Source organism: Zonotrichia albicollis, chromosome 29 (assembly GCF_047830755.1).
Source record: "Zonotrichia albicollis isolate bZonAlb1 chromosome 29, bZonAlb1.hap1, whole genome shotgun sequence".
NCBI classification, from domain to species: domain Eukaryota; kingdom Metazoa; phylum Chordata; class Aves; order Passeriformes; family Passerellidae; genus Zonotrichia; species Zonotrichia albicollis.
Window position 1 is genome coordinate 4,724,228 of NC_133847.1, and position 24,984 is coordinate 4,749,211.

Here is a 24,984-nt window from a genome sequence, read left to right on the forward strand (position 1 = left end):
CGAGTTTTAACCCACCCAGGGGAAGTTTGGCCTCCAGGGGAGGGGAGCTGCCGGCTCTCCTGCTCTTAATTCAAGTCATTGCATTCCCTGCACTCCGTGTCCCCTCCCCGGCACCGCTTGCCCTGCGGTTTGATCCGCGAGTACCAAAGGTACCGCCTCGGGCTGCCACACCGGCATCCTCGGTCGCCATAGGAACGGGAGCTGGGGGTCCCCGGGGCCTCTGAAGCTGCTCCAGGCCGGGGGGAGCCGCAGGAACCCCGGAGCACAAAGACAGAGGTTATTGGTGTCAAAGAACTCGCAGCTCCACAGGCTGAGCCGCGGCTACAGCTGCTCTGAGCAGAGGGGAGTGAAAGCCGGGAGGAGGGAAAGGGAGAGCTGGGAGCTGGAGCAAATTATTGCCAGGGGGTGGGAGGAAGAGGAGGAAGGTGATGGAGATGTCAGTGGTAGGGAGGATGAGGCTCGGGGCTGGGTTCAATACTGATCATTGAATGTCCTGGGGGAAGGGATCCACAAGGATCATCAGGGCCAGGTCATGGGGATGTGTTGTGGGATGGGGGTGATGGTTTTAAACTAAAATAGGGTGGATTTAGACAAGGTATAAGGAAGAAATCTGTACCTGTGAGGGTGGGAGGCCCTGGCACAGGTGTGGCTGCCTCATCCCTGGAAGTGTCCAAGGCCAGGTTGGACACTGGGGCTTGGAGCAACCTGGGATGTCGGAAAGTGTCCCACCCATGGCAGGAGGGTGGGACTGTGTGATCTTTAGGTTCCTTCCATCCCAAACCATCCTGAGATTTCATGACTCATGGAATCATTTAGGTTGGGAAAGACCCTTAGGATCTGTGCCGCTCTCCACAATGTGTGGGAATTCAAGCAGGCCTGGGGGGTTGAGCCTTGGCTGTGGCTATGCTGGGGGCAAAGGCAGCTCCTCCCTGAGGGGACACAGCCCTGGGGGCAAAGGCAGCTCCTCCCTGAGGGGACACAGCCCCAGGGCCTGTGGTCCCCACTCCCCACCCCTGGTGAGTGACACACGGAGCCGCCCCGACTCCCTGGAACCACCTCCACTTCCTAATTGCTGACAGTTATTTACTGTAAAGACAGGAGCACACGCACCACCGCCTCTGACAACTCGTGTCAAAGCCCCGCCAGAAACTATCGCTTTACAGCTTTATTTCTTGCCCCTTTTTTTTTTTTAATTTTTTTTTTTTTCCCAAACAGATCTATTCCCTCTCCCCTCCGGGCTGCTCTGTGGGGCTCCCTGCCCGGAGCCAAGCCAGGATCCCCCCCCTTTTCCCGGTGCATGCCTGGCTGGGCGCTGACAGACGGGTGCAAACGGAGCCCCCCGCACGCCGCCGTGTTTATTTGCTGTCTCTCAGCCCCTCGATGTTCAAACATAATTGGTTCTGCTCGGCGCAGTAAACACTGATGTGTCGCATCAGCGAGCCGGAAGGGCACCTACACGCAATTAAAATAATTGGGCGCGTACCTGGCTCTGATCCCCCCCTCCCCAACGCTGTTCTCCCTTCATCTCCATCCTTTGTTCAATCCTCTCAGCCCATCCCACTCCTCTCTCTGCCAGTGAGGGGGTGCCCCACGGAGTGGGAGGTGTCCCATGGAGAGGGGGCATCCAGCACTGCTGGCCTTGGCCTTGGCACGAGCGCAGGATGAGTTCTGCCATGAGGGAGATGATATTCCAGCCCAGACCCATGAAATATAATGAAGGCCCAAGGGACTGTACCAGCTCCTCAGTTAAAAATGATGCTGTTATATTTAGACAAGGTAACTGGAGGCCCCTCCGGACAGCGCCGAGTACAATTTTTTGTTTAATGATTCCATAATCTGATATAATATCGGGCCTGTAAGACATAATGAAGACCTGGGGGAGTTTACATCTTCGCAGCTTTAAAGGGTCCCAGCTCGGGGACGCGGCCAGGTGGAGGTTTGAACTTTGATGCAGTCAAACGTGTTTTTCTCTGGGTTTGTTTGACATGATTGAGGGAATCCAGCAGCCACAGGGAGAGGGAGTGTGGAGCAAGAGCAGCCATGCTCACACCAACCCTGCAGCTGCCGCTTGTGCTGAGGGAAGGCACTGGAGGAGTTTGGGGGGGGCCCAGCAGGGCTGTGGTGGGATCTGCGTGGAGGTGGTCACAGTGGTGGGGGCTTCAGGAGATCGTGGTGGTCTTTGGGAGGAGGTTGTGGTGGTCTTTGGGAGGTTGTGGTGGTCTTTAGGGGCCTCCAGAGTGGAGCAGCCAAGCCCCGCTGTGGGCAGGGCAGAGTGAGGGTGCTTCCACCCCAACTCACCCTCTGCTTTTGCCAGCCCCTGAGATGGAGTTTTTGCTGTTTTAAGCTGTTTTGGCCCAGTCTGAGGATTCCTGCTCCTGCAGCAGCTCACAGTGGGTCCTCCTGGGAGCATCACCAGCAGTGCCAGGCTGGGCACAGTGATGCTCCCTCTGGCTTCTCCCACCTCTCCCAGGGTGAAACCCAGCTCAGCCCCACTCCCTGTGCCATGATGCAGAACTGAGAGTGGCATCAGGGCTGCTGGCACCGAAACTGGGAGAACAGGGCTGGCAGAGCCTGTGCCACGCTTTGCTGAGTGGTTGATCCCAGGATTAGAGTCAGGATTAGGGTGAGCGTCCTTTGGAGTGACTTTTCCCCCAAAACACAAACATCTCCAGGATCAGCATCACCAGTAAATCTCCCTGCTGTGTCCATCTGGGAGCAGATCATGGATCCTCACCTGGAGGAGCTGGTGCTGATACCTGAGCCTGAGTCCCGGGCTGGATGCTCCGGGATGTTCCTGGTGTGCTCTTGTCTGGGTATCCGTGCCTGGAGATAACCTAATCCCATTTAGCCTCGGAGAGAGCCGGCAGATCCCTCCCCTGGGAGCCAGCCCGCGGCGGGGGGTGCTCTGTAATGAATTCCCATCATTCCAGCACAAAGGGAGCTTACAGGAGCGCTCGCCGCAGAAAATATGAGGGTCGCTGCCCTATCATCCCTCCGAGACATCCGTCGTAGTTCAGTGATTCCCGGCTGCTGACAGGCAGCAGCCCTGGGAGGCAGAGCCGGGCCTCGCCTTCCCGGCTCTTTCCTGCCTGGAAAATGTCTTTTTTCCTGCCAAACGAAAGGATTTAACGCCTTGCCTGGGGCTGTGCTGGCCTATCACCCCCCTGAGCAGGTGTGTGACCCACCCCAGGGTGCTCATTCTCCTTCACCCCGGTTTGTTATTCATTTATATTCCAGCAGCTCCTTGAGGATCCCGATGGGAAAACTCTGCCCCAAGTCCTGTGGGAGATGAGAGGTGCCAGACACTGGGATGATGCTGTGGTGGTCTCTGGGGGATTGTGCCTGCAGACCCCAGGGTCAGGTTTGGGGGTCCTTGAGGAGCCACCGAGGGGTCCCTGTGACAGGGAAGCTCCAGGGAACCATTCCCCTTGCCAAGGCCTGTTCCAGCTCCCTGCTCTCCCTTCTCACCTTTATTTATTTAATTTATTTTTCCCCCCCATCCCACTCATGCAAAACCACACGGTGGAACCTGCCACCTCCAAGCCGGGTTTTCCTGCGGCTCCGCGCCTCGGCCGGGATGTTTCACCTCGGGAGCTGCCAATCCGTCTCTGTCAAGCTGTCAACCCGGAGCGCGGGCTGGAGCCGCTGCAATTCAAAGTGGATTAACTCCTCGGGCTGCCCTCCCTCCCCCCCCGCCCCTCCCCATTCCACTTGGGTGGGTTTTGGCCGAACAGAAAACGCTTTTCCCCCTGCGCTTTCCATATTCAAAAGCTCCCGGAGCGCAGCCGGATGGGCAGCGGGGGCTGCGGGGCTTCAGGACGGCGTGCGGGGCTCGGTGGTTGTGGGACAGGGACACGGTGGCCTTAGCAATGCGTTTAGTGGCGTTAATGGGGTTCTAGGAGTGGTCTCTGCAGGGATCCCAGAGGGATGAGGGGCTGCAGACCCTCCCCAAAACTCCCGGCTTGTCCCCAGTGGGTTTTAGGGCTGAGGAGCTGCGATCTCCGGGGATTTTTTTGTTTTCCCCTGTGTTTTCCCCAATCCAAGCAGTGTCCGGGGCTGTGTCGCATTAACGGCGACCCGAGTGCACGGTGACAACCCCGGGGGGCCGCGAGGGGCACCGGCACTAGAGGGGGGTATTGCCTAAGCAATGCGGTGCCGCCGCTCCGCCGTCTCCTCAGCTTTGGGGCGAAACCTCGGGATTTTGGCCCTCGACGCTTTCCCGGCTGCTTTTCCAGGTGTGCGCCTGTGTGCAGGTGCCGTTCCCGCCCCCTTCTCCAGGGGACTGTGGGTTAATTCATGATGGGAATTGTTTTGGGGACACCGCTGGAGCGGTGCCACTGTCCCCGATGGACGAGGGACAGCGGCCACCAAACGCCACCGAGCCCAGGGGGAGCCGCTGTCTCTCGTGGGAAGGATTTACCCGCAGCTGGATTTTGGGGCTGGGCGTTTTAACGAGCATCAGATGAGGCGGCAAGAACGAGCCCGGTGCTGCTCGGGGAAGGTGTGAACGGCCCCGGGCTGCGGGAGGGGTTTGGGTGTTCCCGAGCGCTGTGTTCCCACCCTGAGCAGCAGGCGGGGGCTCTCTCCCACCCCGATGCAGGGGAGACACTGCCCCAGGTCCTGGGGGCCACACAAGAGCTCAGGGTGCCCCCACATTTGGGGTGTGATTGTGGGGTTTTGTGTTTTTGCATGCATGTGGCAGTTTATTTGGTATTCTGAATAAACTCAGGAGCGTGGGAGGCTCCAGGGAGGAAAACTGCGAGCCAGAGCAGTGCCACAGTCTGGCCACATGGATGGGTGTCCCCAGCGCTGTGAGCCAGGGATGGGCCCCTCCCTGACCTTTGGATGGCATCAGAGTCCGTGGATGGGGGCTTGGTGCCTCTGGATGCCACACAATGCCAAGGATCCCTTGGCTGGCGGCATCATCACCACCCTCCTGTGTCCATGCCGGGCATCTGGATCCTGCTGCCAGCTGGGATTTCCCATCACACCCATCCCTTCCACTTCAGGAAGCTCCAAGGGACCCTTTTTCTCCTGTTGCAGCTCCATTCCCAGCAGCCTGGCTCTGCTCTGCACTTCTCAGCCTTTTCCCTGTGACTCCTTCACCTTTTTAATGGGAAGGGTTTTTCTATCAGGAACAAATATTTTCCATAATTTCCTGGCCGATCCAATTAATGCAGAGGAAGGCGGGTGTGAATTATCCCTCCCTGCATCCAGCCTTGCCCCCTGCATGGAGTTGGGGGCTGGAAATTGCAGGATTTGCAGTAATTAAGGCAAATAGTTGGTTTTGTTTGGTTAGAAAAACAACCTGGTGCTGTTTGGAGAAGCCATAAAAATCCTGGAAAAGGTTTTTCTTCCTTTTACCAGGAGTGGGGAAGGAGAAATCATTCCATGCAAAGCAGGGCTGAGCCCTCCCTCAGGTTGGGACTGATCCTGGCTGGGAGGGAATGCACTGGAGCAGGTGTGGGGCTGCTCCTAATGGATCATCCCATTTTCCAGGGAATTGCAACTGGGATCCCCCACAGCTCCAGTAGGACTGAGCTGGGATGCACTGGGCTGAACTGGGCTGAGTTTGGCTGAGTTGGGATGCACTGGGTTGAACAGGGATGCACTGGGTTGAACTGGGCCAAGCTGGGATGCACTGCATTGAACTGGGCTGAGTTGGGATGCACTGGGCCAAGCTGGGATGCACTGGGTTGAACTGGGATGCACTGGGTTGAACTGGGATCCACTGGCTTGAACTGGGCTGAGCTGGGATGCCCTGGGCTGAGTTTGGCTGAGCTGGGATGCACTGGGTTGAACTGGGATGCCCTGGGCTGAGCTGGGATGCACTGGGTTGAACTGGGATGCGCTGGGCTGAGTTTGGCTGAGCTGGGATGCACTGGGTTGAACTCAGCTAAACTGGGACACACTGGGCTGATCTGGGATGCACTGGCTTGAACTAGCTGAGCTGGGCTGAGTTGGGATGCACTGGGTTGAACTGGGATGCCCTAAGCTGAGTTGGGAGGCCCTGGGTTGAACTGGGATGCACTGGGTTGAACTGGGTTGCCCTGGGCTGAGTTTGGCTGAGCTGGGATGCACTGGGTTGAACTCAGCTAAGCCAGGATGCACTGAGCTGAGCTGGGATCCACTGGGTTCAGCTGGGATGCCCTGGGCCGAGCTGGGATGAACTGGTAATCTCTGTGCCCATTGGTGACCTGGCACCACAAGGCATGGCTGATCCCTTGGCCAGCACGGTGCCCTTTAGATCATCCCCATTCCCAATCCACAGACACTGATGGGATTGCTCTGTGGGGTGAGAGCTGTGGATTTCACCACACCCCTGGAGCTGGCCCTGGAATGTGGCTCTGCCAGGGCTGGGAGGAACCGCGGCCGGGCCTCCTGGAGAGCCCGGAAAGGCTTTTAGTGGCTTGGCTGGAGAGATGGAAACAAATGAAGTTGACAGACAAGTGTCGGGGTTTATGGCAGCGTCCGCTGACAGGAGGGAGATTGGCTGTCGGGGGCTTGATGGAGACGGATCCTGATGGGAGCAGGATGAGGAGATGGATAACCTTGATGGAGCCGCGGCGCGGGAGGACGCTCCGCCAGCATTATTCCGAAATCATTCGGTTTTTATTTGTTTTGGTTTGGGGTGGGAGGAGGGATGCTGAGCCCCACAGTCCGTGGAGTTTTTCCTAAACAGATTTGCTAAATAAATAATGAGGAGGATCCATATTTTATTTATATCCCACCTCTCCGTGTGGCGCTGGAGGTGTTTTACGCTGGGCCGCTCCCTCCCTTTTAGCACGGACAAACTCCTAAGAGCTCGTGAGATGGAGATGGATTTGCAGGGATATTTGGATGCTGAGCAGAAGGACAGGCAGCGGGATGTGCTGGAACTGCTCCTCCTGATGGACTTAATGGGCACCTTGGTGCTTTGTGAATCCAACTGGAAGCGTCTTTGCATCTGGAGGCACCTGAGGAATTCTGCTGGGAGCCAGCTCTGGCTCTGAGGGGCTCAGGGGGGACCTATACACCTGGGAGGACACTCCAGGACACCCAGGGGGACATTCCATGGTCACTGGGGAGGAGGGTCGGGAGTCCCTTCGTGTTCACTCATCCTTCTGAAGCAGTTTTTGGAACTTGGGGTGATCTGGGGGACTCTGGGAGAAGAGCAGGTCCTGCCCAGCAAGGAGCAGCTGGCCTGGACAGCCCAAGAGGAGCGTCCTTGCTCAGGGATGTGACCCCAGGGCCGTGGGGTGTCCTGGCTTGGGGATGTGGCTCTGGCACCATGGGGTGTCCTTGTTCAGGGATGTAGCACACCTGTGACCAAAAATTCCACTGGATTGTCCGTGCTCCCAAAGTCCTCCCCAGAGCCAGACATGGCCCCACAGCAGCTTCAGGGCTCTGTGTTATTCCCATCACTGTTTTCCAAGATTTCAACAATGCAGAGTGATCCCTTAACACGAATTATTGTTTAATTTATCCTTTTATCAGAGATTAAAAAATGTCCCTGCAGAGGGTGGGACCTTCTGTCTGTCTTTCCTTCTCACCTGTGGGTCACAGGACATGTCCCTGTCCCCATCCCCGTCCCTGTCCCCTCTAGTGTGAGCCCCTCACTGCCCCTTCCCAACATTTCTTGCCCATCGCTGCCCGGGTACCCCAAACCCCCCAACAACCCATCCCCTCCTCAGGGTAACAGACCCCAAACCTCCCTCCTGCTTCCTAAGCCCCCCACCCACCCATGTGATCCCCCCCTTCCAAATTCCCAATCTCCTGCCAGCGAACCTCTCCCCTTTTCAAAGCCCCCCTGCTCTGCCAGTGCGACCCATCCCCTCCCAAAGACCCCCACACCGGTGTGACCCCCCAATCTCAAATTCCTCCCAGCCCAGCCGGTGCGACCCCCGCCCGTTCCAAAGACCCCCCCCACCGTGTCTGTGACCCCCTCCCCACGCAGATTCCCCTCCCCCGGGGTACGGGCCCGTTCACCCGGCCGCTGTGACCCCTCCTCAATCTTCGACCCCCCCCCCAATCTTCGACCCCCCCCCAATCTTCGACCCCCCCCTCCCCCCCGCAGGGGCGTGGCCGCGGGGGCGCGCGGCAGCCCCGCCCTGGGAGCGCGCCGGGAGCGCGCGCGCGGCCGCCGGTGGCAACAATGTGTCAGAGGCGGGGCGGGGGCGGGGCGCGGGGCGGGGCCGGTGCCGGGGGCGGGCCCGGCGCGGGGGCGGGCCCGGGCGGGGGGCGCGGGGGGCGCGGGCGGCGGGCGCAGCATGGCGCGGCGGCACTGAGCGAGCGGCGGCCTCCCGGCCCGGCCTTTGTCTCTCCGGTGTCCCCCGGGGCGGAGCAGCCCTCGGCGGGGCCCGGGGCTGAGCCCGCAGGTGCGGCGGCAGCACCGGGGGCTCGGCGCCGGGCGGCGGCGGCGGCGCCGCGGGGCTCGGAGGAACTTGGCCGAAGTTGGGCGCGGGAGGTGGTGGTGGGGGGTGGCGGAAGGTTCCCGGTACCGGGGCGATCCCGGGGCGCCGCGGGAACCGGGCCGGTCCCCGCCGCCCGAGCGCGGGATGCGGCTGCCCCGGCGCCGCCGCACCGCGGCCGCCCCCGAGTCCCCCCGCTGACGGCGCCCGGGGCCGCGGGCGATGGTGAGGGCTGGGCGCCCGCCCGCCGCCGCCGCCGCCCGCCGCCCGCCCGCCGTCCCCGGCCGGCCCCAGGGCCCCGCCGCCCCCTGAAGCGGCCGGAGCCGCGCCCGCCGCCCGCCGGGACGATGGTGCGCTGCGGGGCGGCCGCGCTGCTCGCCGCGCTCCTCGGCGTCTGCGTCTGGACCGACGAGACCGGGAAAGTTATCTCGGACCGCTTCGCCGTCTACTGGAACCGGAGCAATCCCAGGTGAGGCGGGGGGCGGCGGGGGCGGCCTCGGCGCCCGACTTCCACTCGGTGTTTCCCCCCCGCACACACACCCGCTGAGCGCCCGGTGACAGCGGCCGCCGCCGCCCGTGGCCGCTCGGGTCCCCCTCGAGCCCCCGGTGGGGTCCGGTGAACGGGCTGGGCGGCCCCGGGGAGGGGGGTGGTCCCCGGGGCTCCCTCCCCCGAAAGTTCCCGCGGGGCCCCGGGCGGAGCGTCCCCGGGGGCTGCGGCAGCGCCGGGAGCATCGCGGGGCGCGGGGCGCGTTCCCGGGGGCGGCGGCGGCTGCGGCTCGGCCCCCCCCGGCCCCTCCGCGCCCAACTTCGGGGAAGTTCAAGTTCCTCCCCCCCGCCACCCCGGTCCCTCTCCGGGGATGAAGGTTCTGCGAAAAAAACCCCGAAATCCGCCCAAAGCGGCGGGTGCGGCTGCGGGGGAGTGGGGAAGAACGATTTGGGGGGGAAAATGGCAAAACGGGCCCGAGGGGGGCACGGGGCGTGCGGGGCTGGGGATGGCCGGCCCTGCTGCTCCCGGGTCATTGCCATCCTGGGAGCGCAATCCCCACAGTTGGCTTCGTTTCTTGACTCCAGTTGGAATTTCGATTTTTCTGTGTGTTTTTTTGTCCCCACCAAGTATTTTTTTTTTTAATTTGGGGGCAAGAGTTTTGTTTCTGTCGTATTTCTTTGTTCGCGATTTTGAGGAACCCAAAACTGCTGGTGAGTTGGAAGCGGGAGGAATTCTGCTCTGGGTATGCTCAGGTGGTTGGGACCTTTGGGACCCCCCAAACCCTCCCTGTTGGGGACACTCTTTGGGGTCTGAACGGGCCCGTTTGTGGGGATTCCTGTAAGAACAAACACCAGCCACCAAATCCCCATTTCCCCCAAAATTCCTCAAAGTTCTCCCAAGCCTGGCAGTGTCTGTGAGTGGTGAGGGATGAGCTTGGTGGGTGCAGCCCCTGGTTTTGGGCTGGCCTGTTTTCTGGGTCAAGCTGGGAGTTCTTTGTCCCCCTCAATCCCTGCGTGACAGTGGCCTTGTGGGGCACGGCGTGGCCTGGTCCTCATCCCCAGAGCTGCCAGGGATGTGGGGCAGCTCCTCCAGCTGCCTCATCCCCTTCTGCCATCCATGAGGGGACCCTCGGTGCCACCTTCTCTCCCTCGATGTCACCAGTGCAGCTGGATAAAGTTCCGTTTCGGCGCTGGGACGTGCGCAGGGCTCGGAACCCTCAGCAGCACCGGGTGTCCACCCAACCTCCACACGTCCCTTTGGGGGACCCACCCGTGCCCCTCTGTCCTCCCCAAAACTGGGGCCAGCCCGTCCCTTTGTGCCTTGCTGGTGGTTCCTTGGCGGTGGTGCCTGCGTCGTGGGCCGCCTGCGGTGCATATGGATTTTATTATCTCCCTCACATTTTTGTGGGGGATTGTAAGAGCCAGGGAATTATTTTTTTTTTCCTAATTTTTTTTTTCTTTGCCCATTGCGAAGTTTTTTTATTTTTTTAGCTCCTGGTGCTCCCAACACTTTGTGGTTTTTGTTCTCCCAAATGCCAACCATGTGTGAGGTGTCCCCCCAGGTCCAACTGTGGCATCCTGGAAATGAGGGTGGTTGGGGCGGTGGCTGGGATTTTGGCACCCAAAGGTTCCAATGGCTGGGATTTGCCGCCCAAAGGTTCTGACGTTTGGGATTTGGCGCTCAGGGGCTCCTGAGGATGGGATTTGGCACCCAAGGGTTCTGATGGTGGTGCCAACAGCCAAAAGCAACCCCTTGGCCAGTGGTGAGGGGCGTCCCGGGACCCAGCACCACTGATGGCGTCGCCTCCATCCCCTTCGCCCCCTCGTAGAAGCCGCCGAGAATTTCTCCTGGAAAAATCCACGGTGGATCATTATCCCATATATATATATATTTATACATTTCTAAATCTGCTGTTGGCAGGGAAAATATTTTCGAGGACGGGGTTGGTGGGGGGGGGGGAGGAAAAATAAAAAATGGAGTGGAGGGGGAAGAGCGAGGGGCTGGGAGGGAAGAGCAGACAATGGCTGGTGGGTTCAGCAGGCACGTCCGCAGCGCCTGGCTCCGGGATGTGACCCAAATTTCCCCAATGTGGGAGCGCCCCGTGTCGCCAGCGCTCCCCGCCTGCGCCTTCGGCTCTCGGAATTCGAGGCAATTTATTAGGGGTTGCAAAGATTGAAATTGCCATTGAGTTTCCTGCTTATTCCCTTTTTGAACCCAGCGGTGGGTTTATTTTTTTCCTCTGGAGTTACTACAAGACCGCCTCATTCTTAAAAATGAAGGAAAAATGTATTTCTGTGTTTTCTGGTCGCTTGTTTTCATTCTTTTCTCCCCCTGCCAACATCTCCTTTAGTAAGGGGGAAATAAAAAGGGGTTTAAAAAAAAAAGGGGGAAAAGACCCAAGGTTAAAATGTCCTGTTTGAACCCACAGACCTTCTCTGCCGCTAAATATTTTTCTTCAGGTTTATACGGCAATCTATATTTTATAAAAGACAGGAATAAATCTCATGGTCGATATGATTTGCCCAGATTAGAATAATTCTATATTTCATAATTGGGGCTAAATTAAAAATAAGTGGTACCTCGGGATGCTGCAATTTCCCTGTTCTGGGGAGAGATTTAACCACTCGCTGTGGATTTACAAGGTTTATTTTTATTTTTAAATGGTTTTGTGAGGATGCGCTAGGAAAACGTTTGGCTGGCTGGAACTCCTAGGTTATCCAGGAAAAAAAATGAAGGATGATGAAGGCAGAATTATATAATAATGGGCAGTTTTGTTGCCATGTGGAAGTGTGGGTTTTTGCTCCGTGGCACGTACGGGCGCTGCCGATGGTCGCTCCCCGGGTGTGGATCTGTTGGCCATGGCTGGGCCGGCCATGGGTGGATCCATTGGTCGTGTCCAGCGTGATGTGCCCATGGATGGGACCTTGGGGCTCCTCCCTGGCCTGGCACTGCGGGCAGGGGTCTGGCACAACACCCAGGGCTCGTCCTGCCGTCCCTCCGTGTTTTCTGGTGCAGGAGCCGCTCACCCGTAGCATTCCAGGGTGGATTTTCCATGGGAGCCAACCAGCTCGATTGGGGTGTGCTGGAGTGTCCAGCATCACCCAGCGGGTTGGGGTGTCCAGTTTTGGCCCCCATTTTTCCCCCCACCACAGCGGGTTTAGGGTGGATGTCTCGGCACGCGGCGCCGCGCGACAGAAAATCAGGGATATGGGAAAACCTCCGTGCTATGGGGGAAAGGATCTGTGGGACACAGTGACCTGTCCTCAGAAAGTCCCCAGGCCTGTGATCATGACCCATGCCTGTGCTGGAAACCCCTGGGAAGCCAAGGAAGCACGAAGGGTTTGGGATTTGTTGCCGTGCCCCGCTCTGCCGGGTGACGGGCAGGGAATCGTCATTCCCGAACGCTGGTCGGTGTTCCTGCAGCAATCCCGTGGTCACTGCCGTGTGCCTGGATCCACGGCAGGAATGTGCATGGTGGCAGGGGTTCTCCTCCCTCTGTGCACAGCACGGATCCCCAGGACCAGGCGGGATCGTGCCCGTGGCCTGGTTCAGCGCCGAGGTCACGGCGCTGCCTCCGAACGGCTCTTTTGCTGATTTCTGTATTATTTTTCGGCGTGGTTTGTGAGCACAGCTGGGATTTCTGTTCTGCTCCTCTGCACTCCCCAATCCTGGGATCGAGAACCGGAGAAATGGTTTCTGGCAGGGGGATTTACAGAGCCAGGTGATGCTCGGGGTGATGGCAGAGCAGGACTTTTGGGGGAAAAGGTGCCTCTGCCACAGGGGTGGTGGGGTTGAGGTGAGCGGGGCACATCTTGGAGAGGGGATTTAGATCATGTCGCCAATCCCATTGCATTTTGTGCCCCTTTTTCCTGCATTCCCATCTCCTGGAGCTGCAGCCCTGGCGCCTGCCAGTCGCTGGTGCTTTGTCCAAGAGGCTGGAGCGTGGTGGCCGTGGCCAGGAAAGCCGTGGCTGTGACCCACTCACCACCAAACCAGGGCCAACTTGCCCGCCTGTGTGTCACAAGGGGCTGTGGCCAGGCTGCATGCCCCACTTCTCCATCAAGGGAGTGAAGATGATGCCACATCTGTTTTTTTTCCAGGGGAATTTGGTGCTGCAGAGGGGTGACCAAGAGAGAGGGCTCAGCTTGGGTGATCCCATCCATGTGTCCATGTTGGTTTGGGGCTGGATCCCAAAATCTCTGTGTCCTGGCTTTGGCTGTGACTTTTGGGGACCCCAGTTCTCTGTGTCTCCCCTCCCTGCTCCCATGGACATCATACTGAGGCCCACATCAGAAACATGCCCTGTTTCCTCCTTGGTGTGATTTTAATGTGAATTTTGCTCTGTTCCCCCCTTGGAGCAATTTTATTGTGAATTTTGCCCTGTTTCCCCATTGAAGTGATTTTAATGTGAATTTTACCCTGTTTCCTCCTTGGAGTGATTTTATTGTGAATTTTGCCCTATTTCCCCCTTGGTGTGATTTTAATGTGAATTTTGCCCTGTTTTCCCCTTGGAGCGATTTTATTGTGAATTTTGCCCTGTTCCGCCCTTGTAGTGATTTAATTGTGAATTTTGCCCTGTTTCCCCCTTGGAGCAATTTTATTGTGAATTTTGCCCTGTTTCCCCCTTGAAGCGATTTTAATGTGAATTTTAACCCTGGCACTCGTGTTGTTCCTGTGTCACCATCAGCCCCAGTGCCCTCTCGGCGTGCCAGGGCAGTGCTGGGTGTTTGGGTGTGCCAGCTCTCTGCCTCGTCCTGTGCAATTCCTGCTCTTTGAGTTTTTCCTCCTTCTGCTCTCCCTTTGTGCCGAGATCACTCCCAGCCCTTCCCACCCCTCTTTTCCAGCCCGTTAAGCCGTGTTAGCAATTCCTCACCAGCCCAGGGCTGCGGCGAGTGGTTAATGGAGAGCAGACACCAGCGGGCCGGCGTCGCTGACAGGATTCTCTCTCCGTGCCCGTCGCCGTCTCCGCCTGTCCCTTTCCAGGGACCGCAATTACATTCCCTGCTGGTTGCACATTTGGTATCCAAATGCCGGCCATGCGCCGCATCCTAATGCGAGGATGGGCTGGGGGTGTGTGGAGCTGCTGGAGGGTCAGAATCCCCCCAAAATCCTCCCCAAAATCCCCCCCAAAATCCCCCCCAAAATCCCCCCCTGGATCCTGGGGTATCCTGGGGTACACACAGAGGGTGGGCATTGGGAATGGTCCAGGGGGTGAGAGATGCCCTGGGGTACCATGGAAAGCTGTGAAAGTGCTGCTGTATAAAGAAAGGCACATTTATATTTATATTGATTTATATATATATATTTACATACAAATATATAAATATCTATTATAGAAATTATCGATTTATTTACATATATGGATGTTTGCTCACCCCACCCCCCCTCCCACATAAATACACTTTGCACACACAAATAATCCGAATGCCAAAAATTCCCCTGTCTGGCAGTGCTGTGCCATCCCCTGTGTGACATTCCCCTGGAATTCCTACCTGGGGGCTCCAGGATGTACCTGGCTGTGGGTTTACCTGGCTGCAGGGCTGTCTGGCTGTGTCCATCCCAGTGCCACATCAGGAGCTGGCTGGAGCCGTACCTGCCTGTGCCTGACAAGGTTCAGCTGCTGGGTTGGCTGGAAAATTGCAGCAATTGTTCCTTAAATAGCTCCTCGTTCCTGATGGTGACAATTTCGGTTCTTTTGTGTTAGATATTAATCGTGATTTCTGAGGCTCCGTTCTGATCCAAGCTGGTTTTCCCCACTTGGGGCAGAGATCCTGCCCCGCTTCCTTGGATTTAATGGGATTTGTGGAAGGCAGGCAGCTCGGAGCACTGTTACCTGCAGCCCCTAAGAGCTGCTTCAATTCCTTTTCCCCCTCTGCCATGACTCAATGCTCATCTCAATGGTTGCTTCCCTCTGCTTGGAGATCCATCCCAAAAACAGGCCCAGGCCCTGTTTGGCCTCTGCAAATACTGGGGGAAGCACCGTGCTCCAAGAGTCCAGGCTGGATTATGGCTGGGAATCAAGATTTTGGAGCTCTTTCCCAATCCAAGTGATTCCATGATTCTCCAGAGTGTTGGGATTACCCGCTGGCCACTTTGGCCTTTGCCAGATGAATTCCAGAGGCATTTTGGAATGCCCAAAACCAGGGCTGTGTTTAGGGATATCTGTGCTCCCAAACTCTTTGCCCCATTGTGGATTTGGGGACCCCATGGCTGTTCCCACTGTCTGGCCGGGGAAATGGCGCCCATGGGGTGTGGGATGCGCCAGGGTTGGTTGGATCCCGGCAGGAAAAGCGGGAAGGGACAAAGCTGAGAGCAGGGAAGGCGGATGGAGCCCGTGTCCCTGCTCCGTCCTGGCTTGTTCCCGGGTGGTCACAGTGTTGTTATTTATTTATTTCTCCTCCCTCTTTCCCCCCTTGGCTTGTTGCTGCCGCTGTGCCTGGGCTGCTAAAGAGCTTCCCATTGTTCCGCAGCTAATTACCTCCTAATGAGGCTCCCGGCTCAAAAGAGCGGAGCGGGGGCTGTGGGGGGGGTGTTGTGAGTGGGCTGTGCTGGGAGGGGATGAGGGCAGGGCTGGGGTCACCACCGGGGTCACTCTGTGGCCTCAGCTGTGATGTCTTCAGTGTGAATGGGGCTGGTGATGGGGAGATCCACGGCCATGGAGCTGCCAGCCTGAGGCTTCAGCCCAAAGGGCGGCTGGGAAGTGGTTTTGCCAAAATTTTCTTGTTGAGCCCCAAACCCGTGGAGAAATCAAAGCTTTGTGGATTTTGGCCAGGCAGGGTGGTGCTCAGAGCCTGGGAGCATTCCTGGCATTTCCCTTGGTGTGACACCAGCTCTGTATGGGACAGGTGTCACCTTTAGGGCACATCCTTCTTTTTGAAACAACATGAGAGGGATTCAGAAACAGGGACTTAGACTATTTTTTTTTTTAAATTCTTCTACTTTTAAATTTTTCCCCTCTTCCCGTTTTTCTTCCCAAGGCCCAGCGGAGCAGGGGGTGATGCTGCTGCTGGAGAGCAACAGCCACAGGGCTGAACAATGTCCTGGTGGGGCTGTGCTGGGGTGGGATCCTTTGGGATACACCTGTGCTGGGGTGGGATCCCATGGGATAAATTTATGCCATGGTGGGAACCTGTGGGATCCATCCCTACGCTCCCTCAGCACATCGCCTCTTCCTGACCTCCCAGTTTTCCTCTTTCCTTGATGTTTCCAGCTTCTCCAGCCTTGTTTTGTGGGATTTTCCTGTTTTCCCTGCAGCTGTGAACCTCCAAGCACACGCGTGTGCCCGTGCAAACGCCGGAGCTGCCCGTGCCAGGTCGATCCCACTAAAAACCATCCTAGTGCTGGACCCGGAGCCACCGCTCCCTGTGGATGCCAGAACTGGTATTCCCATCACTGATATTCCAACCACCAGTATTCCCACCACTGATATTCCCACCACCAATATTCCCACCCCAGTACTCCCGCTGTGCTGCCGAAGCGTTTCCAGATCCACAGAGTTTTACACCATCCCTCAATACCTTTTTCTTTTTTGTTCGACTCCAGGAATGGACTTTTTGTTTCAGCTCCTCCACCAGCACCAAAATCCCCCAAGAATCCAACTCTGGATTTTGGATCTTTTATGCCAAACCTCTCTCGGCTTCAATTCCCAGCGCCGCTGACTTTTTGGGAAAAAAGGGGAATAAATGGTTATGGGGGTTTTTAATGGCTGGGAATGGGGAATCCCCATTCCATCCCCAGCTTCCTCCTCCTGCCACATCCCAGTTTCCTCCTCCATCTATTTCCTTGGCGTTCGGCCGAATTTCCCTGGAAATATTTTGCTGTTTCCCCCCAGTGCAACCAAGTTTTGTCGGATTTTTCTTTTTCTATCTGCAGAAGAGGAGGAATTATCCGTCTCGGTTTATTTTTCCTTGAACATTACACGGGAGCAAAACTCACCCATGTGCTGGGAAAGAGATAAAGTGTTTAGACAGCAAATACAAATATTCCAGAGCACTCAGCCCGGCTACAGCAATTCCTGCCAGGATTCCAAATTCCGTGCCATGTCTTCCAGGGGGGTTTTATTTAGACTGTCTTTTTTTTTTTATTATTATTTATCAAAAACCCTATTTATATTTGCAGTAAAATAAAATCAGCCTGACCCTGTAGAGAACTCGAAAAATCCCAATTCTTTCCTTTTCCAATCCTGTTTCCACTGAGGAAAGAAAGCCCCTGGACCTCGTGCCCTGCACAAAATTCAACCGCGACGGGATTATTTCAGCGGCTGAGCTTCTCCGCGGGTGCTGGGACGGTGCTGGCTCCGTGTGTCCCCCACAAAAATCAGGATGCAGGGAAGCCCCTGCAGAGGTGGGGATGGAGCTGGGACCCCCAGGCTCTTCCCGTGGAATTTTGGGGGCTCCCTTGTGCCGCAGGTTCTGACAGCGCGCGGAGCACTCAGAAAGCAGTGTATTATTTTGATTTTATTTTAATATTCAGTGATGGACGGGCTTGTGCTGCTCCTCAGGAGCATCCCATCAACGTCCCAGCCCCACTGGGGGTCATTGTCACCTGGGTGCCGGGCGCGGGTGCCATGAGGAGCTGAGGAAGCTCTTTCCCAGCCAGCTCGATAATCCCAATTATTATCTGGATTCTCGATCAGGGTTGCTTATTAAACTTGGCACCGCTGGCTTTGCCGTTCCGGCCGCCTGCCTCAGCAGAGGGATTTATCTCCTGCCGACGCGGGGAGGAAATTGAGTGGAAAAACGCGGGGCAGAGCCCCCCGGGACGGCGGGGAGGGCCGGGGGTACCCGGCTTCCGAAGGGTTGGGAGATGCTGGCACAGCCCCAGCGATGCCAGGTTGGGTTGGCGGAGCCGCCTGGGCCGTGTCCGTCTGTCCGTTCCCATCCTGTGCTGGGATGGGCGTTTTTATTCCAAGGTTATTTTGGAATGGTTGGTGCTTTTATACAATACAACAGCGATTGTTTTCCCTTTTCCCTGAAATCTAAAGGACCTTTTGTCAGCCGTTCTTCACCTCAGGAATAGCAGCTTTTTCCAAATCTAGGAATTTGGAAAAAATCTTTCCGCTGGAATTCCACAAACCTTCCTGGTTTGCTTGCCGACCCCTTCTTCTTACATTGTGCCCACAAACTGTGTTTTATTTTTACCCAACACCGCGCTGGAGCTGCCTGAGCCAGGGCTGATGTGCCGACCCTTCCAAATGGGTTTTTTCCAAATTTCACCCAATTTTCAGCACTGACTGAGCAGGCCATCCAGGAGAGTGGGGTGGGAGATAGGAGAGATACTACTGGGAAAAAATTCTCTTTTGCAGGAGCATTTCCCTCCCTCCTGGTGTTTGGATGTTTCAATTTTCCCATTCCGCTTTTTCCTGCCTTTCCACCATTTTTCTGCATTTTAAAAAACCTGTACAAATCCTGTAACTGAAATTCTCTCTCTTTGTGTGTCCGGCCGCTCTCTCATACCCTTGGTGAGCTCCTGGGATCCCCATTTTAGGGTGAGGACTTTCCCCCATCCCCTCTCCACGCTGCTGCTGGGGGATTTGGGTGAGGGCTGCAAAATCCTTTATTTGGGAAATCACTGTTTTCCTGAACCTTGCAAGGTTCTTCTCTCAGGATCAGCCTCATGCTCCAGGGCTTGGTGTCGATCTTGGAAATGCTCCAGGCTCTCTCCTTTGGCTTTTTCAAGATCTTTGGTGCTGGGTGGTTGGGAGAATCTGCTGCTCTGGCTGAGGGGCTCGGGATGGAGCCATGGCTGTGCCGGCCGTGCCGTGACTGTCCCGGTGACCGTCCCATTGTTGGAGATCCGCCGTCGGCTACGGCACTGGCACACCGGAATTCTGGCACCTGTCCCGGCTGTAAATGCTGGTCAAAATGGTGCTCCCGTGTAGTTTCCAACAGAGAATCTGAGCTTGTCTGGAATAGAAATGGCTCCTGGCTCTGAGTTCCATCCACGTCTCCGCTGGATCACCGCAGGGTCGCGGGGATTGGTTTGGCCAGAGCCGCGCGGGTGCCGAGTCCTGTGGAACACCAGGATCAATGCCCCGCCACGGCCCTGCCATTGCTCCTGACCCTTTGAGGTGGGATTTAAGGCTAAATTGGTGGAGTTGGAAGCAGGTTTGGGAATGGGGATTGCTTTTGCAGGATGTGTGCTCTGGAGGCAGCGTCCAGCCCAACCAGTGCCGGTTTTCCTAACGCTCATTGTTGCCGGTGACCTTCAGCTCAGACCAGCTCCCAGCTTTCCCTGCCTGCTCCTCCTGGCATTCCCAGCTTTCCCCTCTCTGTGATGGCTCCTGGGGTCAGTGGACCTCAGTTCCAGCACCCAACCGCTGTCTCATCCTGCCACCATCTGCAGTTTTCCATTGTTCTTCGGCTCTTCCCGACATTGGGATGCGGAGTGCCGCCAGTGGGGGAATGTCCAGGGCCCGGTGTCACAGCCAGGATCTGGACTCCAGGAGAACCTGGACTCCATTTCAATGCTGAGCAATGATAATCATAAATCATAATGTTGTCTTTTATGATAGAAAGCTTTGGATCGGGAGCAGGGACTCTCGTCCTGCAAGCTGGGGGTGATCCTGGATCCGGCTTCCAGCTCGTTATTTGGAGACAAATGGCTTCTCCCTCCCCCAGCCTCACTTTCTCCGTGGGTAAGGTGAGGATTGCTGCCAGGGGCTAAATTAGGGAATTAATGTTGGTGGAGTGATTGAGAGATGGAGAAGGACATGGCTCTCACAGCACCATGCCCTGCTGCACAGTGTGTCCGCCCGCTCCGGGCTGGATGTGGGAATTTCAGACGGGAGCAGAGATTGGGATGTCGGCAGTGAAGTTCCTCGTTCGTGTCCACAGAGCCCAGGGCTCCATGAGGAGGGACTGGAGCCCCCCAGCTCTTTCCACACTGGTTTGGGATCTGTGTGGGCACACGGTGGCTCACATCTGTGGCTGATTTCGGTGTGCATCCCACATCCAGGTGGTTTGGCAGCGCCAGACCCAATTCATTCTGGCCCCTTCCCAGCATGTCCCTCGCTGCCCCAAAATCCCGGTGTCACTGAGACCCCATTCCCATGGGAGGGGAATCCAGCTGGATGGATTTTTGTGACTTTTTAATATTTTTTCCTTAAACGTTGTGATTTTTATTCCACCTTATAAATCACTTCCTGGCTCCAGGTGGAGGGAGGATTTATGGGTGCAGGTGGGAGGAACGCCACTCTCGGGATCGACCTGCTGGAATGGTTTTGTGGTGATGGTCACAGCAGCAATTCTGGCCAGGGGCAGGGCTCCAGCTGGGGAAATCCTGTCTGGGGATGTGATGGGAGCAGGGATGGACCCACATCTCTGCTGTTGTTCGGGATTTTCTCCATGCTGGAAAGTGGCACCAACAGGTTGGACCCCAATTGTCTGCTGGGGGACAACTGAAAAAGGGCTTCCAAATCTTTTTATAAGTCCCTCAAAGGTTTGTTTAAAGCAAGGAATTGCTTTCCTACTGTGTCACACTGGGGCCATGGAAATGTCACTGGGGATGCGGGAATGTTGATAGGAGGCTGCTGATGATGGTGACCCCGGGGCGAGAGGGTCTCGGGGTGCATGGTGAGGAGGAGGATGAGGATGCTGAGCCCAGGGGAGACCCAGCCAGGGCTCTCCCTGCTCCCTGGGGGCCAGGCCAGCTCCGGGGGGGATTTTCCCTGCGCCAGCGCTGCCCGCAGCAGCACAAACGAACCAAGTAATTGGCAACATGGAAATATTTTGTGCTCATTAAGCAGTGGGAAGCGCTGGGTGAGGAGGCGGCGGGTGAGGAGTCTGGGTTCTCCAGCGGTGTCCTCCAGAGCTGTGCTCTCCAGTGGCGCTCCTGGGGACCCAGGGCAGGGAGCACAAACTGGGAGCGCCCTGGGATGGGGGGCTGGCGGTGGGAAGGAGGTGAAGGAGGCAGATTCCAGCACTGCCAAGCCAGGATTTCCTTGTATTGGAGACAATGACAAACCAGGGGAGCAGGGGGATCCGGGCTGCTCTGTAGGGACATTTGGGAGAACCCCTCATTTCTCCCAGTTCCCATCAATCCCACGGATTAAAACTTGAAATATCAGATCTCAGTGGCTGCATGGGAGCTCCCTAACCCCAGCACTGCAGATTCCCAAGGGGAACCCCGAGGGGCTCCACATTCCCTCCGCTCCCAGCAGTGGAAACGAGGGGCGATCCCTGAGGATCCTGTCCTTATTCAGGGGGTCCTGGAGGGGTCCCCCCACCATCCTCAGCCCTGAGCACGTGCTGCTGGTGCCTGTCCCCAGCACGACGTGGGGAGCCCAGCGGTGCTGCAGGCGGGGGAAGCTTTATGGCTGTAGTTAAAGTGACTTTATGATATTGTATCTGAACAATTGCCGGCTATTATCCGGATCGATGCCGCGGGATTGAGACGCTGGTTGATAACCCAGGCAGGGCTCTAATCGCTTTTAAACCACGCAGGGTCGGTGGGGCTTTCCATAAAACCCCTTGGTGGTTTCTGGTTTTACTCCCTGCCCCTGGGTTTGGTGGGATTTTCCCCCAGGATGTCCCTTTGGGGATACAGGTCCTGGTTTGTCCCTCTCCATCCTGCCCTGGGTGGGGATCGGGATGCTGGGATGGGGATGAGGATGCTGAGACCTGGCTGGGGATGCTGGAATCCAGCATTCCTGGGCTCCAGGGTGCTCAGCATGCTCAGCACTGCTGGGTCCTGTCCTGCTGAGGAGCGAGGTGCAGATTTTGGGAACCTGTTCCCGCCTTCGCTTGGCTCGCAGTGACCTTGGGCGAGTCACGTCACCTCCACACTCTTGGTTTTCTGCAGCTGTGAAACGAGGACAATGATACCTTTCCCACCTCGCAGAGGGGTAGGGAGGCTTAATTAGTTAATGTTCGTAAAGTGCTTTGAGGATTAATTAATATTGTGACTCTAATTTTTTCCGATGGCGAAACGCCACTTAAATATCTCCGCGCCGGTTCCTTCCTCCCTGACCCCATAAAGCAAACCCACCCGAGAACGTCACAGGGCTCTGCAGGAGCCACGTGGCCCTGTCCCTGCCGGGTGTCACCTCCCCAGTGCTGAACTGGTGCAGGGGCACTGGTATGGGGGTGTTACAGAGCCTGGGGTGCAGCTCTGTGTCCACCTGGGGCTGATGCTCCTTGGCCAGGCTTTCCCTGCTAGGGGCCATTCCTATTTTGGGATTAAGCCACTGTCACCTCCTGTGACACTGCCCATCCCTGCCCTGCCTGTTTGGGCACCTCTGGCAACCTTGATCTGCTGGGAAACCGCCCCCAGCAAATCTCATGTCCTGTGTCTGATCCCATCTGGCATTTTGGGGGCCTGGCTGGGGGGTGACCAGTCCCTGGTGGGTTGGGGACACTGTGCTGGGCATGATCCAAAGCTCTGGGCAGCCATTGGCAGCACAATCCTGGTTTTTCCAATGGAAAGAAACCGTTGGGATCACACCTAGCAATTCCAGTGTCCCCATTTGTGTGCCATTATTTATGGGCAGCTTTGCTTTCCTCCAGGGTGGTTTCTCAGCAGTGGCTCTGCTCCCCTGTACTCTCCTGAGCACAGAGCAGACAGGGACAGACAGGGACAGCAGAGAGTTCCCTCCATGGCAGTGCCATCCCCCAGCCCCTTGGGCTGTGAAACCCGGGATTAGCTCAGCTCCAGTGCTGGGAAGGTCTCGGTCAGCACCAGTGGGAGCAGCCAAGGGGAGAGCTGAGTGTGCATCCCAGCTCTGGGTGACCCAAGAGATCCCAGCCTCTGGCTCTGGCACAAACCAGGGGTGTTTGGCCCTGCTGGAGATGTGGGAATTTCGAGAGGGGCTGGTGAAGGGAGCAGGAGGGAGGATGGTCCCAGGTGGGATGGGCTGGTGGGACACGATGGAGAACCAGGGACAGCAGGAGAATTCCCAATTGTGGAGCACTGGAGGGGATTGGGGCCTGCCATGGAGAGAGGAAGAGGAGGAGGGAGCCATAATGCTGTTCCCTGGAGCTGCTGGGTGGAGCTGGAGGAGGACGAGCGTTTGGACAGGGAGGGAATGATCCAGGAAGGTCCAGCCCTGGTTGGTGGCTCCTGTCCCTGGTCAATGGTTCCTGTCCCTGACTGTCACCAAGCTCTTTGGTGGGAGGAGAGGCACATTCAGGGTCTCAATCCACAGGATTTGGGACAGGACACACTGGTGTCAGTGTCCCCGTGCCTGGACCCTGCTCCGTGCTGTTAATGACATCCCGGCAATTAAACTGGAACTAATGCAACGATAAAAATAACCTGCTGTCCTTCTGCAGCATACCACATGCTCAGAGGTGTTTAAAAACCCATTTAACACCGGATCCTGGGCGTGGGGTGCCCGGGGTGGCACCAGGATCTGTGTGGTCACAACTGGGTTTTCCAGCCCCTGTCCTGGCCTTCTGCAAGGTGTGAGCACCCCCAGTTCCCTCCAGTGCAGAGTCTGGTTTACCAAGTGCCACGTTTTAAATAATCTAAATTACATGAATATTTTATTTTTCTTCTTTCTAGAGTTGTGGAATTCCCAGGGGTTGGGTTTTCATGCTTTTCTCCGTAATGGAGGAGCAGGAACGCATTCTTTTAATGGTAATTGAGATTCTTGCATCCTCGAGGACTCGGAAGCTGGATGGGCTTTAAATAATGGGAGAGGGGAGGAATTTGGGTTCTGGCTTCTCAGGTGGGGTTTCTAAGAGGTTTTCCTCAGTCTTGTGGCAGGGCCAGAAAGCTGCATCTCCATCCCACTGCCCTGGGAACCCTCCCCAAAGCAGGAGATGTCTTGAGGTGGTGACAGGGACCTGTGGGTGTGGTGTCCTTTGGGAGACCTCTCAGGAATGGTGTTGGGGGTGACCTGTGTCATGCACCCCATTGTTGGAGCCGCCTGTCAGCCCTTCCCCAACTCATGTGCCCCCAGATATTGGAGCTGGGTCCTCCCTTGCTGAGGTTTGGGGTTTTTATGGCTTTGTTGTGTTCTGGCTGGCATAGTGAGTGTCCAACCCAGAGATCACCCATCCTGGTGGGCACCCATCCCTGTTCTGCAGGGAATTCTCGTGGAGTGTGGTTGGGGTGGCTGTCCCTCCTTTGCCATGAGAGCAGGGTGGTTTTTGAAGGGAATGAGCAGGGGGTGGAGTGTGGGGGTCCTGTCACTGTGAGTACCCAAACATCAAGCGCAGGAGCACCACGGCACAGCTGGCATTGCCACCCTGTCCCCTCCTGAGCTGCCAGGGTGGATCCCAGCCCTGTTGTCACCACTCCATGCTGGGCAGAGCTGGTCCCCACCAAGGCCTGTGGGGCTGTAGTAGGGGCTGTGAGATGAGGGAAGCGGTTTCCGGCCGCTGGGGAAACATCTGGATCCAATTCCAGCTCCACGTGCAGCCAGCAGGGCTGGACCCACTCCTGCCTCACAGCATGACAGGAGTGGCTTTGCTGCAGAGGGGCACGGAGGGTCCCTGCCCTGGGCTTGGGAGCTCCATGCCAAATCCCATTCCTAGTGGGAGCCCCAGCGCTGCATCCTTATCCCAGCAGGAGCTCCAGCACTGTACTCTGATCCTGGCAGAAGTTCTACCACTGCATCCCCATCCCACTTTTAGCCTGGGCACTGCATCCCCATCCCAGCAGGGACCCCAGTACTGCACCCTGATCCCATTAAGGACCCCACTACTGTATCCCCATTCCACTGGGAGCCCGGGCACTGCCTCCCCATCCCAGCAGGAGCCCCTGCTATATCCCCATCCCACTGGGAGCCTGAGCACTGCATCCCCATCCTGGCAGGAGCCCCACTATTGCCACCTTGATCCCAGCAGGGACCCCAGCACTGCACTCTGATCCCAGTGGGAACCCCACCACTGCCTCCCAATCCCGGTAAGAACCCCAACCCTGCCTCTGCATCCCAGCAGGGACCACACCACTGCATTCTGATCCCAGCAGGGACCCCACCACTGCATCCCCATCCCATCAGGAGCTCCACCACTTCATCCCCATCCCAGCAGGAACCCCAGCACTGCACCCTGATCCCAGCAGGGACCCCAACACTGCCTCCCAATCCCTGTAGGAACCCCAGCACTGCCTCCCCATCCCTCTGAGAGCCTGGGCACTGCATCCCCATCCTGGCAGGAGCCC

At 57.0% G+C, this 24,984-nt stretch overlaps 1 protein-coding gene across 2 annotated transcripts in view; it reads left to right on the forward strand.

Moving 5' to 3' along the window:
• Positions 1-8,112: 8,112 nt before the first annotated feature.
• The window catches only part of EFNA2 (ephrin A2), a 42,932-nt gene continuing 26,060 nt past the window's right edge, over positions 8,113-24,984 (forward strand). For both annotated transcript variants that reach the window (XR_012577211.1, XM_074528618.1), the window contains exon 1: positions 8,113-8,859. Coding sequence is in view for 1 of the 2 variants with exons in the window: in XM_074528618.1 (XP_074384719.1) it covers positions 8,135-8,859 (725 nt within the window). In the remaining variant the exon portion in view is untranslated. The remainder of the gene's footprint in view (positions 8,860-24,984) is intronic.